This window comes from Mizuhopecten yessoensis, unplaced genomic scaffold (genome assembly GCF_002113885.1).
Source record: "Mizuhopecten yessoensis strain PY_sf001 unplaced genomic scaffold, ASM211388v2 scaffold3453, whole genome shotgun sequence".
In the NCBI taxonomy this organism is placed as follows: Eukaryota; Metazoa; Mollusca; class Bivalvia; order Pectinida; family Pectinidae; genus Mizuhopecten; species Mizuhopecten yessoensis.
This window is the reverse complement of record NW_018405052.1, coordinates 24,942-40,169: the sequence shown is the minus strand read 5'-3', so window position 1 is coordinate 40,169 and position 15,228 is coordinate 24,942. Positions and strand designations below refer to the sequence as shown.

The window sequence follows — 15,228 nt, the reverse complement described above, 5'->3', positions numbered from 1 at the left end:
TTACATTGTTGATGATGTACACTGTTACATTGTTGATGATGTATACTGTTACATTGTTGATGATGTAAACTGTTACATTGTAGATGATTTATACTGTTACAATGTTGATGATTTATACTGTTACATTGTTGATGATGTAAACTGTAACATTGTAGATGATTTATACATTACATTGTAGATGATTTCTACTGTTACATTGAAGTTGATTTATACATTACATTGTTGATGATGTACACTGTTACATTGTTGATGATGTATACTGTTACATTGTTGATGATGTAAACTGTCACATTGTAGATGATTTATACATTACATTGTAGATGATTTATACTGTTACATTGTTGATGATTTATACATTACATTGTAGATGATTTCTACTGTTACATTGTAGTTGATTTATACATTACATTGTTGATGATGTATACTGTTACATTGTAGTTGATTTATACATTACATTGTTGATGATGTATACTGTTACATTGTTTAGGATTTATACTGTTACATTGTAGATGATGTAAACTGTTACATTGTTGATGTATACTGTTACATTGTTGATGTATACTGTTACATTGTAGATGATTTATACATTACATTGTAGATGATGTATACTGTTACATTGTTGATGTTTTATACTGTTACATTGTAGATGATGTATACTGTTACATTGTAGATGATGTATACTGTTACATTGTAGATGATGTATACTGTTACATTGTTGATGATGTATACTGTTACATTGTAGATGATTTCTACTGTTACATTGTTGATGATGTATACTGTTACATTGTAGATGATGTATACTGTTACATTGTTGATGATGTAAACTGTTACATTGTTGATGATGTATACTGTTATAGTGTAGACGATGTATACTGTTATAGTGTAGACGATGTAAACTGTTACATTGTAGATGATTTATACTGTTACATTGTTGATGATTTATACTGTTACATTGTTGATGATGTATACTGTTACATTGTAGATGATTTAAACTGTTACATTGTTGATGATGTATACTGTTACATTGTAGATGATTTAAACTGTTACATTGTTGATGATGTATACTGTTACATTGATTATGATTTATACTAAAACATTGTTGATTACTAGTAGATTGTTACAGTGGATTTTATTTATGGATGAGTTTGAGAATGAAACAGGTGTACCGTCTAACTTACTTTTACACTGATTATCTGTAGGGACTGCTCCTCCAGGACAGGAACATAAGTACTTATCCTTATCTGACAAACAGTTGGCTCCTGGTGTACATGGTTTTGAACTACATGGATCTGTATACCCATCACAGTTTGTACCATAGTAAGCTGTAGTAAAATATTTGTCATACATAGAGAATCAGGCAATTTGGTAATAATATTAATCTTGTAGATCTGAATAAATATAAGCCTTCAATAGCAAATCAATGCTCATTGAACTACTGAAAATTTGCTAGATAATAATATAACCAATTCTATGATATTTAAGAGTGATGGAAAGGAGTGTGACAATTCCAACTTTCAATAAGAGAGATAAACAGTATTGAGTCTACTAACAAACAGTAAGGACAGTTACGCGACAATATCTGCAATAATTTATTTACAGAGTTGCCAACTCTCACGGCGTGAGACAAAATCTCACGCTGAGACGTCCTTCCTCATGCTGAAACATGTCTCACGCCATGAGAGCCATAAATCTCATGCATTCGAAAATATTCTCCCTCCATTCCACGCGAAGCCATAAATTGGCATTTTTTAGCTTGGACCGTACAAAGGGAAGTTGTGCTTTGGAAGTCAGCTGACGCGAGGTGTCGCTTTACATCTGGTGGAAACGAATGTAAAATACTGTAAGGCATGTTGTTTTCACTCGTAAACTTAATATTGAACATACATATCGCACTGAAAAGAAAGTTCTACTAATAATGTCATTGCGTTTTAGGAAAGATTGTTGTCGGGTCATGCCTTCACAAATACTAAGAGAAAACGATTCTTGAAACACGAACAGACGAATGAAGGCTGATGAAAAGTTAAAAGTTATTTTCGCAGTATTAAGTATGGTGGCGTATATATATGATCATGATGATGTAACACGCAGAAGACTTGTAGGACTAAACACTTTCAATCTGATGTGATGAAAAAATTACATATTTGGAAAATATTTTTCATTGTTAAATTATCATATTTTTTTTATCTTTCATGTTATTGAACTTTTTATATTACTTCTGTGGTAAAGTTCTTGCTTTTAATATGAACTACTACTTTTTTAACAGGTCATGGAACATCCCATGCCATAAAGCAAAATTGACAGCAAATAAAAAAAAAAGTGACTGGTACCTGTTCTAGCCAAAGAGAGAAATCGTTACAAGAAAGGCCTTTGATTATAATGTGTTCCATTTCTGATGTCAGGTTGTTTGTGTGATAAATAAAAATCTAATATATATCTGTATATGTTTTGTTTCTATTTCCTACAAAGATTTTGAAGTGGAAAGATCAACAATGCCGATGTTGAAGTAGTTGGAGAAAGCCAGGATTATTTGATAATTAGGTAAATGTTATCTCAACACCCAAAACGGCACTACGCCGTGACACCATCCAAAGTCTCACACATTGTAAAACCCAGTGGAGGGAGATCTCCCACACTCGACTCCTTAGAGGTTAGCAACCCTGTATTTATAGTAAAGGACAGTTATATGCGATCTTTTCTACACAAATGTACAGTTAAGAATAGTTATTTGACCATTTCTACAACCATTCAGAGTTAGGATAGTGATGATCGAGTCTATTTCTATTATAGTTTATAGTTATGGATAGTTATGTGACCCTTTCTACACAAATGTACAGTTAAGAATAGTTATTTGACCATTTCTACAACCATTCAGAGTTAAGGACATACAGTTAGGTGTTCATTTCTACAATAACTTATAATTAAAGATAGTTATGTGACATTTCTTCATTCATTTATAGTTAAAGATGGTATGTAATCATTTTTATGATCTTAATCAATGTCTCTGGTATAACCTAATATCTTGTCACCTATAAGAAGAAAACGAGAAGTGTAGGATCAGAGTATGAGTTCTGACTTACAATCACGACAATTACAGGAGAAATCCATGCCACTACCGGTCACACAGGTGCCATCGTTTTGACAGGGGTCAGTTCCACAATGGTAAGTTGTCAGCTGACAGGAAGATCCTGTGTAATCTAAAGGACAAACAAAATTAATCAAAACCAGAATATAAAACACAAGGCCTTAGGGTTTTGAAAATTACCTCAATACACTTCAATGTAATATCAAAGTAATCAGGCCAAAAATGTTGCAAGAATACCTAAGCTATGAAGTTGCGAATTTCACTATTTTGTTTCACCAATCTGAAAGATGAAAAGATTTTTAACATTAGAGCCTAAATAACTTTGGTGTTTAGGTGATAGCCTGAATGGAAATGGTTAACCAACGGGCAAAAGTACCCTCCTAGAAATTGAAGGATATTCCTATGGGTTGGGGACACAGTTTTCATTTTACAACATTTTCTTGATCATTTCTTAGTCGTAATAGTAAATAAAAAGTAAGTTGAAATCTGTCCAATAATTCATAGGAAGTAGACATTTTAATATCAAAACAGTCAAACTGCCTCTGACCCTGTGATCCTGGATGGCTACAGCCTTCATTTATTTCCTATAAATCATAATTTTAGTTAAAATTAAAAATACTTGGGAGTCTACATCTAATGTTTAAAACATCCAAATTGTCCTTTCTCTGCCTCTAGGGGACAAAGACCTGTCCTAATGATGTTAAATGTCAACAGCAATTAAAATCCAGCAAATGTTTCAGGAGAAGTAGTCTTGAATACAAAACCTCGAATGAACCTTTCATCCCTGCCAGCTCTTAAAACTTACCTTGACCTCAACACAATATTTAAGAACTAGAAAATGTTTGTAAGACATAAATGCCCCCGCTCATGGGTGGGACGGGACGGGACAGACATGGGCAACACTATATCCCCCCCCCCCCCCCCCATTTTATGGCGGGGCATACATATTGTGCATGGCTGGTCTTCATAACATACTGCTCTAGACCTTAGGAACTTTTTGATATAATGTTGTTTGCAGTAATACTAACAGATTTTGTCTCAGTGACCTTGAACCAATTTCAAGGTTAATCATTTCAAACACATTGACAACCCCTATTTCTCAAGGCCTTCTGGAACTTCATTAACAAGAGTACTGCAGGATGAACAATCTACATGTTGAAGTTAAAGACATAGTTTAGAGGCTGGACCAGTACCATGTTACAGGTCAAGTCAACAAGCAGACAACTAGTGATGATAAATCTACCAGAAATAAACAACAAGCAATCAATAAATGACAATGAGAAATTTACTTGGTATGCAGTCACACTTTGCTGTGCCTTCCTCATCAACACACTGTCCTTTGGCTGCAGTACATGGAGTGATGGTGTTACAAACAGGAGGGAAGTTGGAGCATGTTTTCCCTGTTGTTCCTCCAAGGCAACTGAATCAAAAAAGATTCTCTAATAAACAAATATTAATAAATAACAGACCCATATGCCTGAGCATTATACCTCAATACAACAAAAGGCCCTAGAAGAATGTCTGATATACCTGTCGGTAGTCAAATATACCTGTAGGTTGTCTGATATACCTGTAGAATGTCTGATATACCAGAAGGTTGTCTGATATACCTGTAGAATGTCTGATATACCAGTAGGTTGTCTGATATACCTGTAGGTTGTATGTTATATCTGTAGATTGTCTGATATACCTGTACATTGTCTGATTTACCTGTAGAATGTCTGATATACCTATAGGTTGTCTGATATACCTATAGGTTGTATGTTATATCTGTAGATTGTCTGATATACCTGTACATTGTCTGATTTACCTGTAGGTTGTCTAATATAACTGTAGGTTGTCTGATTTATCTGAAGAATGTTGTACTCATTAATCCCTTAAATTTCATAATGAACTATTCCAACCTTTGCATTGGAAGAGTTAAAATGTGTCTCCAGGGCTGAATGAGTTAATATACCTGTAGGTAGTCAGATTTACTTGAATTTAAAATATATGTGTAGGTTGTCTGATTTACCTAATGAATGTAAAATATATGTGTAGGTTGTCTGATTTACCTAAAGAATGTAAAATATATGTGAAGGTTGTCTGATTTACCTAAAGAATGTGAAATATATGTGTAGGTTGTCTGATTTACCTAAAGAATATTAAATATATGTGTAAGTTGTCTGATTTACCTGAAAAATGTTTGATATATTTGAAGGTTGTCTAAGTTACCTGAAGAGTGTCTGATGTACCTTTAGAGTGAGTGTCTGATGTACCTTTAGAGTGAGTGTCTGATGTACCTTTAGAGTGTCTGATGTACCTTTAGAGTATCTGATGTACCTGTAGAGTGTCTGATGTACCTTTAGAGTGTCTGATGTACCTTTAGAGTGTCTGATGTACCTTTAGAGTGTCTGATGTACCTTTAGAGTGTCTGATGTACCTTTAGAGTGTCTGATGTACCTTTAGAGTGTCTGATGTACCTTTAGAGTGTCTGATGTACCTTTAGAGTGTCTGATGTACCTTTAGAGTGTCTGATGTACCTTTAGAGTGTCTGATGTACCTTTAGAGTGTCTGATGTACCTTTAGAGTGTCTGATGTACCTTTAGAGTGAGTGTCTGATGTACCTGAAGAGTGTCTGATGTACCTTTAGAGTGTCTGATGTACTTTTAGAGTGAGTGTTTGATGTACCTTTAGAGTGTCTGATGTACCTTTAGAGTGTCTGATATACCTGAAGAGTGTCTGATGTACCTGAAGAGTGTCTGATGTACCTGGAGAGTGTCTGATGTACCTGGAGAGTGTCTGATGTACCTTTAGAGTGTCTTATGAACCTTAAGAGTGTCTGATGTACCTGAAGAGTGTCTGATGTACCTTTAGAGGGAGTGTCTGATATACCTTTAGAGTGAGTGTCTGATGTACCTTTAGATTGTCTGATGTACCTTTAGAGTGCCTGATGTGTCTGATGTACCTGAAGAGTGTCTGATGTACCTTAAGAGTGTCTGATGTACCTGAAGAATATTTATAAGAATATTTAATATACGTGTAGGTTGTCTGATATTTCTGTTAGTTGTCTGATATACCTGTAGGATGATTAATATACCTGTAGGTTGATTAATATACCTGTAGGTAGTCTAATTTAACTGTATAATGTCTTATATACCTGGTAATTCTTAATGATATACCTCTAAAATGTCTACTTTTTTTTACATACTTTTTAAATGTCTGATACAAGTGTAGAATGGATGATATGCACACAGAAAATATCCTATACCTGCAGAAGAATCCTTCATTCATGTTGAAGCAGTTTCCTTCATTTTTGCATTTATTGTCAGGGCAGTTGTTTATTGCAGTATCACAATTTTGTCCAGTCCAACCTATTGTACAATTACATGTGTAGGTATTATCCCCATCAGTACAGCTTGCTCCATGCCTGCAAGGGTAGCTAGCACATTCATCAATGTTCTCCTGTAAATAAAAAGGGTAGCTAGCACATTCATCAATGTTCGCCTGTAAATAAAAAGGGTAGCTAGCACATTCATCGATGTTCTCCTGTAAATAAAAAGGGTAGCTAGCACATTCATCACTGTTCTCCTGTAAATAAAAAGGGTAGCTAGCACATTCATCGATGTTCTCCTGTAAATAAAAAGGGTAGCTAGTACATTCATCAATGTTCTCCTGTAAATAAAAAGGGTAGCTAGCACATTCATCACTGTTCTCCTGTAAATAAAAAGGGTAGCTAGCACATTCATAAATGTTCTCCTGTAAATAAAAAGGGTAGCTAGTACATTCATCAATGTTCTCCTGTAAATAAAAAGGGTAGCTAGCACATTCACAAATGTTCTCCTGTAAATAAAAAGGGTAGCTAGTACATTCATCAATGTTCTCCTGTAAATAAAAAGGGTAGCTAGTACATTCATCAATGTTCTCCTGGAAATAAAAAGGGTAGCTAGCACATTCATCAATGTTCGCCTGTAAATAAAAAGGGTAGCTAGCACATTCATCGATGTTCTCCTGTAAATAAAAAGGGTAGCTAGCACATTCATCGATGTTCTCCTGTAAATAAAAAGGGTAGCTAGTACATTCATCAATGTTCTCCTGTAAGTAAAAAGGGTAGCTAGCACATTCATCAATGTTCTCCTGTAAATAAAAAGCAGTAGTGATGCACCAAGATGGTACCAATTGTATGTATTATGCTTCCTCTCATCATTTCAGCAAAGTGTTCCAATAAATCAAACGAGTTGCCTTAAAAGTATGTTAAGTCATTCAACAAATACACTAGCATGCTGAAGACCAGTTATAATGACACCAGGTCTCTTGCTATCAAAACATTAAACTTTACATCAGGGTTTAACAGTTGTTTCAGATTTTGGTAAATAAGTGATCAGAGGCTCACATTGATATACCCCACTACACCACCCTCATTCCTTCCCATCCTGATTTTCTCATAACTTTTGACCCTTTAACCTTGACCAATGACCAAAAATATAATCAAGTGTTTGACTTAATGTTACCATACTATAATGCCCAGTGGGACTGTATTGCTCACCAGGACATTAAAGCAGTCATAGCAAAAGTTTTCATTAAATGTTTTACTGTACTACACATATTCCAAACATTGGCTCTGTCCCTCAGCAACACCCTTACCTTATTGGGTCCCATTCCTTTGTACCCTTTGGGGTTGGGGCATGGTTTATACAACATTGAATCATATTTGGTCAAGAATAATCATATTGGGCCAAGAATACTTTATATCAAATAAGATTTATATAATCCTATAGGATCAAAGAATACTTAATATCAAATAAGATTTATATAAACCTACAGGATCGAAGAATACTTTATATCAAATAAGATTTATATAAACCTATATATAGCTATAGGATCAAAGAATACTTTATATCAAATAAGATTTATACAAACCTATAGGATCAAAGAATACTTTATATCAAATAAGATTTATATAAACCTATAGGACCAAAGAATACTTTATATCTAATAAGATTTATATAAACCTATAGGATCAAAGAATACTTTATATCAAATACAATTTATATAAACCTATAGGATCAAAGAATACTTTATATCAAATAAGATTTATATAAACCTTTAGGATCAAAGAATACTTTATACCAAATAAGATTTATATAAACCTATAGGATCAAACTCTTTACCTATGTTTCTTGGTTATTCAAAACAACCTGTTATAAGATTTCAACACATTTCACCACAGTGACTTGAAAGTCTTACAAACTCATTCAGTTGTAACACTTGGAAGTCTATGCCATTCCCTTTCTCAAAAAAAGCTGTTTACAGTTTTTGCTATATTTGACCCCTGTGACCTTGATAGCAGGTTGAAGTAATTTTCAATTGCAAACTTAGTTGAGCTCAATCCGTGAAACCTACAGCCAAATATTATGATTTTATGCCATTTAATTATTCATCAGAAATCTTCTGATGTTTTTGCTATATTTTACCCCTGTGACCTTGAAAGTAGGTCAAGGTCATTTTCATTCTCAAACTTTGTCAGGCTCTATTCCAAGAAGCCACCAGCCAAATGATAACACAATCTCAATATTTGGATGATGGCGTCTTCAGTTCTTTCAGTTCTACAGAAGAAGTTGTTTGAAGGGTTCGACATATTTTACCCCTGTGATCATTAAAGTGTAGGTCAAGGTCATTTTCATTCTCAAACTTTGTAGTGCTCAATCAAAAGAAGTTACCCGCCAATATTAAGATTCTATACCTTTCAGTTCTGCAGAAGAAGTCTTTTTAAGTATTTGACACATTTGAGACCCCTGTGACCTTGAAAGAAGGTCAAGGTCATTTTTCATTCTCAAATTTAGTGGTGCTTTTACCAACGATGCTTTCAGCCAAATATCATGACTCTAGTCCTATCCTTTCTTCAGTAGAAGTTGCTTAAAGGAAAAGTTGATGAACGACGGACCAATGTCAGACGCTTCGCCATAGCACTAGCCCTTCGGACTGGTGAGCCAATAAAAACTAAATTTGGATGCACTGACAGTGACTATTATATACCTCCTACCCCCTCAATTAGTTGGAAGGGGTTTGTCATAATGAAGGGACCATTTAGTGCTTTAAACACTATATCATCCCTTATTACTTCAATGTAGAAATAAGACTCACTGTGCAGTTTTTGCCTGTCCATCCTGCTTCACAGTTGCACATGAAGTCATTAACTTTGTCCATACATCCTACGCTTGTTGAAATGACATGTTCACCTTGGCACTGACCCAAACAATCATTAATGTTGACACTGCAGTCGTTCCCTACAAAACAACAGTCATTCCGTTATAGCATTTCAAATGGTTAATCAAATATAAATTTGCTGCAAGTCAATATTTTCAAAAATGCACATTATTTGGCAATATGAGATTATGAGTATATTTGTTCGACTTGGATTCTTCCTTTTTTTTAAACTAGATTGTATACACGACATACAAGATAAGGCGTAGACAATCCTAGAGCTGGTTTATTAAAATTTAGTTTCTTGAGTATAACAAATCTAACTTTGGCTCTCCATTTGGGCTATGTTTCCAAACCCATGGGTATAAGCCAAAGACTAAGTCCCTAAGGGAAGGGGTTTTTACCCTTAAATATCAATCGGGTAGAATGTCTATTGGTCTTTTACACCAAGAAATTGTTTATATGGTTAAACAGTTTGGGTCTCGTTGTGCCCCATGGACTTAGTCTTAAAAGGAAGAGACAGACCCCCATTGCCTATTCTGATAGCACGATCAAATTGTGTTCATCTTATCAAACTCAAGTGGTCTTTATTGCTCTTACCTGTTATTCATCTTACATCTGTGACCTTCAAAGAGTTTAAAGGTCAAAGATTTACTTCTGTTACTAACGTGACCTTGTCTAGATCTTTTTTTCAGCTCCAACACTTCATATCACTTTACTATTAAGCTACAGGAAAAATATCATTGCCCAATACTTCTTAGTAATTCAGAAGCAATTGTTTCATACATTCGACCCCTAAGACCTTGAAAGTGGTTCAAGAACATTAGTTTAAACTAGAATGTCTCCTTATTAGCCAATATTAGGAAGAATAGAAAGGTCACATCAAGATAAAGGTGTGTATATCCTAAACCATTAAACATTTAAATTATTGTCTTAACAATTTTGTTAAGTTTCGGCAGCTTTGGTACTTATAATAGAAACATTAACATGTATATAAAAATAGGAATTTTCACACATCTGATTACAATCTGGTTCCTCTAATGGCTCATTATTTTTTATAAACTTAAACATGTCAACAATAAAACCTCTTCCTGTAACGGAATCCTTGGTGTTGATGCTTCTTCGTTTACTTTATTTAAACTTTTAATATAGTGGGGCACAAGACCCGATTGCAGTGCGAGAGATTCCGCCTTCCCAAGATACATGAATATGGTAAATTTGGTCAATGAAGGTGAAATAACATGGAACTTATGCTCGGGACAAACTTCCGTATAAAAAATAAACAAAGGGCAATAACTCTGTATATAGTGGGGCACAAGACCTAATTCCAGTGCACTGCACACCTTCTGTTAGGGATGCAGGTATACTTCAAGTTTGATCAAGATATCTTAAACGGTTAAAAATTTACAGGCAGTATTACACAGATGGTGTACGTTAGGCAGACTCACCTGTATAGTAAACAGATTATAGTACAGTATTACACAGATGGTGTACGTTAGACAGACTTACCTGTATAGTTAACAGATTATAGTACAGTATTACACAGATGGTGTACGTTAGACAGACTCACCTGTATAGTAAACACATTTTATTACAGTATTACACAGATGATGTACGTCAGACAGACGCACCTGTATAGTTAACACATTTTATTACAGTATTACACGGATGGTGTACGTCAGACAGACTCACCTGTATAGTTAAGACATTTTATTACAGTATTACACAGATGGTGTACGTCAGACAGACTCACCTGTATAGTTAAGACATTTTATTACAGTATTACACAGATGGTGTACGTCAGACAGACTCACCTGTATAGCCAGACATACACATACAGTCAAAACCCGAATGTTTGTCTACACATGTTCCACCATTCTTGCACGAGTTCATGGTACAGTCTGTAAAGTCATGCTGACAGCGTGAACCTGTATAGCCATTCAGACAGAAACACTTATCGTTGTTGCAGCTGCCATTATTACAGAATGCATTACCCAGAGGACACTTCACCGTAGATGTACATTTCCCATTTCCAGCATCTTGTACTACAAATGTAACACAAGAAAAACATTCAAATTATTTGTTATGTTCATTCTGAGTTTTTCTTTTAATTTTTCATTACTGTATTTCCGTAGCTTAAGTCGGAAGGTTTAAAGGAGCCAATTAGTCTCAGGTAAGTTGTCTCGATCCAGCACCATGCTTCACTGGTCATTTGTCTGATGAAGGTGACAGTGTACATACCGTACTAGTCATTGAAACGTCACATAGAAACTTTTATTGGTTGTGTAAAAAAGAACTTTTCATGACCAATACTTATGTAATTTGTTGATGATTAAAACTGTAATACAGTAATCAATAATTCATTTTACTGCTATACAATGTTAGTATCTATTTGACCAAGTGCTCCTACAGTATACAACAATAGTTGTACCATCTGATAAGTTGAATATTTTTGTTAGTCTGATTTTTATTGTTTATATACTGTTTACACAGACATTCACTCAATAACCATTGTCCTCACAAACTGGAGGTATCATCTTATAGTCTGACCATAAAACCTGAACAAGTTTCCATGGTGTTGACAATTCAGAAAGTCGAGCCGAGCTACGCAAACTTTCCATTAACGAGACACTATTACAGGAACTTATCAACAGTAGATGTTGGCAGAGTAAACCAAGATTTCTGCAAATTTCTGGCTGTTACTTTTATTGAACTGATTATACATCATTAAGTTATGAAAATGTCAAAAATAGTTGGGAAACATTTACAGAAAAGTACTATAATGTAAGGAATAGTTTTCTATTTTGGTCAAGTTATGAGTAGAAAACTTAAGTTGAGCACAGGTAAAGTTATCACAGATCTATTCAATCTAATTTACACATTTTTCTTCATACCACCTACCAGTCCTAATGAAATAAGTCAGTTCCATAACATTAATTATAAACTAAGGATAGGTAAAACTGTTTAAGCCCCTTCAAAGATATATCCTTACACAATCAGATTTGCATGAGATTTGTGCTTGCTCTTATCTACGTACTTTTTATTATCATGTTTGAAAAAAATCTCTTATACCTAGCTTTAGTAGTTTTTATTTATAGATTATCACTGTATATGGATGACAAACACTGAAAATACTGTAAGGTAAACTATTTATCATCTATATACTACTACCTTATATATTTCTCCATTTAAAAAACTCAACTAAACACCATGTTTTCCAAATGACTTTTAAGCTCAATGGTCAAGGATGACAAACGTAAACAAATAGAAGTTTTGCACGGAGGAATACAATGAACCTTAAAACTACATAGAATAAATATTTTTAAAACAATCCTATCGTCATTGGCTTTTCCAGATGCACATTTACAACTGAAATGGTGTTGTTATTCTCACAATATTTTTCCTAACTTTGTATTGATATGTTTATGACAGACCATTTTCTTACACAGATCATTTTTGTTTGGACACTATTTCCGGTTTCGGACGTCATCTGGAGCGAGCAGACGTTCTTTTTTGAGAAAATACGTTCCCAAGTGCTGGAGATGGGGAAATCCGTTCTTAAGTTCTTCTCAAGCCTTTCTCAACTATTTTTCATACTGACAACCAATGATAATGAATTTATCATGCTACTGGTAGGTGGTATAAAGTAGTATATGTATAGATGATAAATATGTTTTATTACCTTGCAATGATATTTATTCTTATGTTTTGTCGTCATAATAACTCTTCTAGCTCTTCAGAGCTAATGTCACGAGTATTGCAGGATACTGATATTTTTCACAGTAAAAATAACGGTAAAGTTTGCCATACGAATGTTTTGTGAATATATATTGGTTTTTTATGTTGAGTACAATATATATTTTTCATGAGTGGAAACATCAGAATATTATCCCATACAAGTGAAATAGATACATATGGTATCGAAATGGAAATCCATTAAATTTTCTCTTTATTGCATTTTAAAATTACCAACAACAATGATACTGTTGCTGTATCAAACAGTTTGGGATTTAATAGCACAATCTTTGGCAAAAATGTATAATTATATTTTCTTTTTCAAACAAGATATTCATCTTTCAGATTTGTAACCCTTTTAAGATTTAAAGAAATTCTGAATATGGATGCAAAATGAATTTTAACACTCCATGATAGTACCTTCAAATCCATCATGACATACGCATACTGATTTATAGTTGTCATAGTCGTTGTAGCATTCAGCATCTGCACAAGGGTCAGTGCTGCAGAAGTTGTTACGGACATGGCACCTGTTACCACTGAAGCCAGGTCTACACTGGCAGCTGTAGGCGTTGACACCGTCACTACATGTGCCATTATACAAACAGCCTTGTGGGTTCAAAGTACACTCATCTGCATAAAACAAATGTATTGCTTTATTACGTAAGACTCAATAATAAGTATGTTTGTATTAAGCCACTGAGTTCATACCATTAGGACACTTATAATATAAAACATTACTTGTATGCTGTACCAGATGCTATGTTACCAAACAATAACGATATCCTTCTCTCTAACGTGACTTCTTTTTTTACAATACATTATTGTGAGCTCTAGGTGTTCCATTACACGCCACACTTTACTTACTTATATTGATTTCACAGTTTTCACCAGTATATCCCGGCTGACAGAGACATTGTTTACGAACAGACCCAAAGGCGACACAGGTACCGCCATTAGAACACTGGATGCCAGCACACAAGTTGTCCAAACGTTCACAGCTATAATCAAAGGAAATAACAAAGACTTAGAAAATAACTTTTACACAATACTAAATCTGCCTTTTTACAACAATTATTCAGTTTCAAAATAAAACAGGAAATGAGTGATGCTTGTATTATTATCATTGCCTTTCATAAATATAACAGTAAAAGCAACTCACAATATGTATCTAGGTTTTCAAAACACAGATAAATTAAAGGAAAGACTGATGTTCTTTTACTAAATAAATAAGTATATAAGCAAGCTTTCTCAAAACTAGAGGCTAGCTTGCTCAATTATAGCCTATAACTCCTGAAAAGCTAATGAATACAGGCCTAGTAGTTCTGTTAGTCTAATGGTCTGGTGAGCTAACCAACTGTAACTTCTGACTAAGTTATTTCTTATTTATTACAACAGCTTTGATGCATATTTGAGCAGTTACTCCCAACAGGTACAAGCTGATTAAGGCTAAATATCACAACTGCATTTTTCATCGTTATCAAGAAGAAAGTATTCAAAATATCAAGGCAGTTGGTCCCTGTGAAATTAAGATCAATTTAACCTGGGTATTTACCAATGTACCTGACCCCACAACAATACAGGCTTAATAGTATTACTCGTGTTTCATCAGAAGGAGTCCTTTAAACCTTTTTAACAACTTTTGACCCTTGTAATTTTGATTGAAGGTCAAGGGCATTTATTTGAATAAAAGTAAGCTGGCTTCACCCAACAATAATTTAAAGGCAAAATACAGAACTCTATGCTAAATGGTTCTGAAGAATGTGTCATTCGATGATTTGAACACATATTTCTCAAGGGACTTGTGACCTTGAAAATGTCTGTGAAGAACATTTATCTCAACAATTGTGATACCACTTTACCTCAGAAAGCTTCCGGCTAAATATCAGTTATCTGAGCCATTTAGAAGATATGACCTTATGCTTTATGGTTATTTGGCCTTTGATCTGACCTTGACCTGTAGGTTATAGAGCTGAGAATGTTACAGGACACACATCATCGGCTCTTGATAAACATATCTGTGAGGTTTTTATTAGAGAAGATTCAGCTGACAAAATTAGAATCAGATGGACGGACCATTTGCTATATATACCTTTACTTTTAAGTGAATTAGCATGAACCAGAACACTGACAGGTCAGCAAAGGCCTCACCATGTGCGTGACTGACCACCCCCAAAATCTGTTTTTAGTAACAGTGACCCTTATCTTGGCCGTAACTTTTTAAACCT

General features: G+C 34.4%; 1 protein-coding gene across 1 annotated transcript in view; it reads right to left on the bottom strand.

The window, feature by feature from the left end:
- The window catches only part of LOC110447500, a 114,877-nt gene that overhangs the window by 77,017 nt on the left and 22,632 nt on the right, over positions 1-15,228 (bottom strand). Inside the window, exons 9-16 of the mRNA XM_021493236.1 lie at positions 13,868-14,001; positions 13,421-13,633; positions 11,080-11,310; positions 9,206-9,348; positions 6,333-6,526; positions 4,372-4,502; positions 3,078-3,194; positions 1,179-1,322 (exon numbers count right to left, since the gene is read on the bottom strand). Of these exons, the coding sequence (XP_021348911.1) occupies positions 1,179-1,322; positions 3,078-3,194; positions 4,372-4,502; positions 6,333-6,526; positions 9,206-9,348; positions 11,080-11,310; positions 13,421-13,633; positions 13,868-14,001 (1,307 nt within the window). The remainder of the gene's footprint in view (positions 1-1,178; positions 1,323-3,077; positions 3,195-4,371; positions 4,503-6,332; positions 6,527-9,205; positions 9,349-11,079; positions 11,311-13,420; positions 13,634-13,867; positions 14,002-15,228) is intronic.